This window comes from Chaetura pelagica, unplaced genomic scaffold, assembly GCF_000747805.2.
Source record: "Chaetura pelagica isolate M959 unplaced genomic scaffold, ChaPel_1.0 scaffold68, whole genome shotgun sequence".
Lineage (NCBI taxonomy): Eukaryota > Metazoa > Chordata > Aves > Apodiformes > Apodidae > Chaetura > Chaetura pelagica.
In genome coordinates, this window is record NW_009954407.1 from 562,472 (window position 1) to 565,678 (window position 3,207).

General features: G+C 36.9%; 1 protein-coding gene across 1 annotated transcript; it reads left to right on the forward strand.

Annotated features, from left to right (window-relative positions):
* Window positions 1-879: 879 nt before the first annotated feature.
* On the forward strand, window positions 880-1,725 carry LOC104394683 (fork head domain-containing protein FD5-like). The gene has a single exon (XM_010004317.1). It carries the CDS (start codon window positions 880-882, stop codon window positions 1,723-1,725), a length of 846 nt encoding a protein of 281 aa, XP_010002619.1.
* Window positions 1,726-3,207: the final 1,482 nt, after the last annotated feature.

Consider the following 3,207-nt stretch of genomic DNA (forward strand, 5'->3'; position numbering starts at 1 on the left):
TTTGTTTTGTTTTGGTTTAGAACATATTTGAACATATTTCATTACCTTCTTCCTTGAGTAGTCACATGAGGCAAGTATCTTGTCCTTAACAGCATCAGACCTCAGGAGGCTGAGGGCAATGCTCTGAGGGTTGCAGAGCATGATCCTCTGAGTGGTATTTGCTCCCTCAAGTAGTTCCCTGGGTCAGCAGGACTGGTCACATGCATACTCAGCATGACAACAGGTTGCACAACTGGGATCAGAGAGCTAATAAGAAAAACAAGGAATGAACAGGGCGGAGCGGCTGCACTTTAATTCCATTTCACTGAGAATAGGAACCCTGCAGCTACAAAATTTGATAGCAACTATCATTTCACACAGTACTTTCCTTTAGTGCTTAAAACAAATGTTTATTGTACTAAATACAACATGTTTGACTAAGTGCAGAACACAGGAACCAACATGTTGGTTTCAATTTGTTCTGCGTATCACTGGAGGGTCTAATCCTTTCACAACTCTATCAAGCCACCATCAATTTTTCATTAATCATTATGTTTCAATGGGGAACACTGAAGGGTGTTTTCTCAGATTATAATAAAGTGAGAGGCTAACGTCATGGTCTGTTTATCTTCATACTTAACATAATATAATTATTTTGTGGTTTTTTTTCATTCACCTAGGACTCACACCTTTACTTTTGTAAATATAGGCAGTTCAGTTTTCACTGTTAAGGATGTTGACTTAACAGAATATAAAATAGGAATCTGGGTGCGTGAGAGCAGCACATTTAAAGTCCAACTTTCTTCTACTGGTTACATTCAGTGAACCAATTATTCAGCTGACTACTTGCAGTAAAATATCAGGACGCTTAAAATAAATGCTGGACTTCGTGCTGCTATAATGAGTGAAGACTTCTCTGAAAACAGTGAAGGAAGTCCAGGCATCCACACAGTAGAAGAAGAAGGAAAAGTCGTTCACAGGATTTCACCTTGGATTCCCAGCTCTCACATAGACCTAAAAAATGGTCTTTCTGTGAGTGCGGATGAAGAAAGATTTCTGGAAAAACCCCCCTTATCTTACATAGCCTTAATTGCAAAGGCAATTCTTTCTTCCCCTACAAATAAGCTGAATTTAGCTGCTATCTACAAATACATTGAAGATAATTTTCCTTTCTACAGGAACAAAGGTCGAGGCTGGAGAAACAGTGTAAGGCACAACCTTTCACTAAATGATTGTTTCATCAAGGTGGGAAGATGTGAGGATGGCAAAGGAAATTACTGGAGTATCCACCCATCAAATTTTAATGACTTTGTTCATGGGGACTTCAGGCAACATCGAAGGTCAAGAAGGCGAGGGCGTCAAAAGGAGCTAGAGCATTGCCTTGCTGAGAATTGTTTCATGCAGCGGGAACATTATCCTCCCTACCCAGCACCAAATTTGCTTTACCAAACACATTATTTTATGGATCCTTTATGGAAAATGTTGTATGCTGACCGACCACAGTTTGTGCATGAATACCAAAAATGGAGTGTAAACAGTGATTTAATCATGGGGAAGTTTTCACCTCCACTGCAGACTGATAAACCACAGAACATTTCTGTGGACTGGCTTTATGGATCTCCTGCTACTGCAGTTATGCAGCAGAATATTTTCCTGAATATTCAACAGGCTTTCCCTAATTCCCTTTTCTTGTCTGCTCAAAAGCAGCAGCAATGTGAAGCATTCAGACACATCTGTAAGTACTAGAAAGTACTTCAAGTGCAGTAACTTCACAGGCACCTCTGTTTGGGACTCTGTCAAGATACAATATATTGATATATATTGCTCAGTTTTGAACATTTGTATATGTTTAAAGACAATAAAAGAGATTATTTACTTATGTAAGCCAGATTGCCAATTATTATTACCTAAGTGTATTAGCTTTGAAATTATAATAATGAATACTGCTTTTAATAGTTACTAGCCAATGGCAATGCATAGCTTATTTAGTATAAGAGTAAGCCCATTAGCACTGATTAACCAATAAAATTATTTTTAAATTATCTTGTATTAATCATATTACTGTATAACACTGCCCTACTAGATTAAAATTAATGCACTTGTATGTGTATTTATAACTATATATTCAAATATGAACACTCATGTATTTACTTTTATATTCTGTTGAGTAGGAAGCATTAACACATTTTTCCTTTGTCCGTTGCAAATGTCTTTGAAATGCTACTTATCACCTCCCACACTGCTGGAAATACTGAGTTATTTTTCTGATAATTTAATTGTATATGTTGGTAAAGATTCACTTGGCACTACTACTTCCAGTGCATTGTGTTGATCCAAAAATCACTGTACATTCATGTGTCTTTAGCAGCTAAGTGGATACTTTTTTCTGTTTGAATAAATGTTCAGATTAATAAATATTTCAAGTGAATTAGAATTGCAATGTTATCCTTAATATGTTTTTTAGCTCAGAGCTAGTTCTTAAATGCACAGCCACATATTAATTAATCTACTTACATGATTAGTTAATGGTAGCATGACTAATTACAAGTATATCCATTAGCTGAGTATAATCCATTTAAGAATTTTTCATTTTTCAGATGAAGTCACCTATACAATATTGCTTAAGATTATATTTATATTTCTAGTTTACATAGTCATAAGTACCTGGTTGCTTACAAAGTTATAGAGTATAAGATGATATAAAGCACTCAAATATATTTGTTAAATGTATGTACCTATCCAGCAACCTCATTGTAACAGGAACTTTTAATCAGGGCAATGTAGCAAGCATTCAAGTGAAAACATCCAGCTTTTGCTAAGTTATAAACTTTCAGAAGAACTTGCTTTGAAATATATTCTCACTGGAAATGTAGATTTGAGTAGTAAAACCCTGAATACTCTGCTGTGCTTAGTCACATAGAGCCCTCATGTGTGGATGGAACTGGAGGCTGGGACAAAGATGGGGGAAGGTGGGGTTCAGGGGCCAGCTGGTGGGGACACTGGGCTGAAGAAATGAAGGAGATAACTGCAGTTGGAACAAGGAGCCTGAATGTGCTGAGCAAGGAGCTACAAGAAGGCTGACAAACACAAATTGTGAATGCCAGGTGATTATAATCAGATGAGAATGAAAGCGAGGGATATGCAGAGTCAGAGCAGGTTTAAGGAGTAGCAAGAGGGAAAAGTCTTTGCCTGTTATAGTTTATGTACTAGAATGCCTGGGACAGAATT

What these genes read in the sequence shown, in the direction of transcription:
- LOC104394683 (XM_010004317.1), top strand. Translation starts at nt 880, where the DNA reads ATGAGTGAAGACTTCTCTGAAAACAGTGAAGGAAGTCCAGGCATCCAC.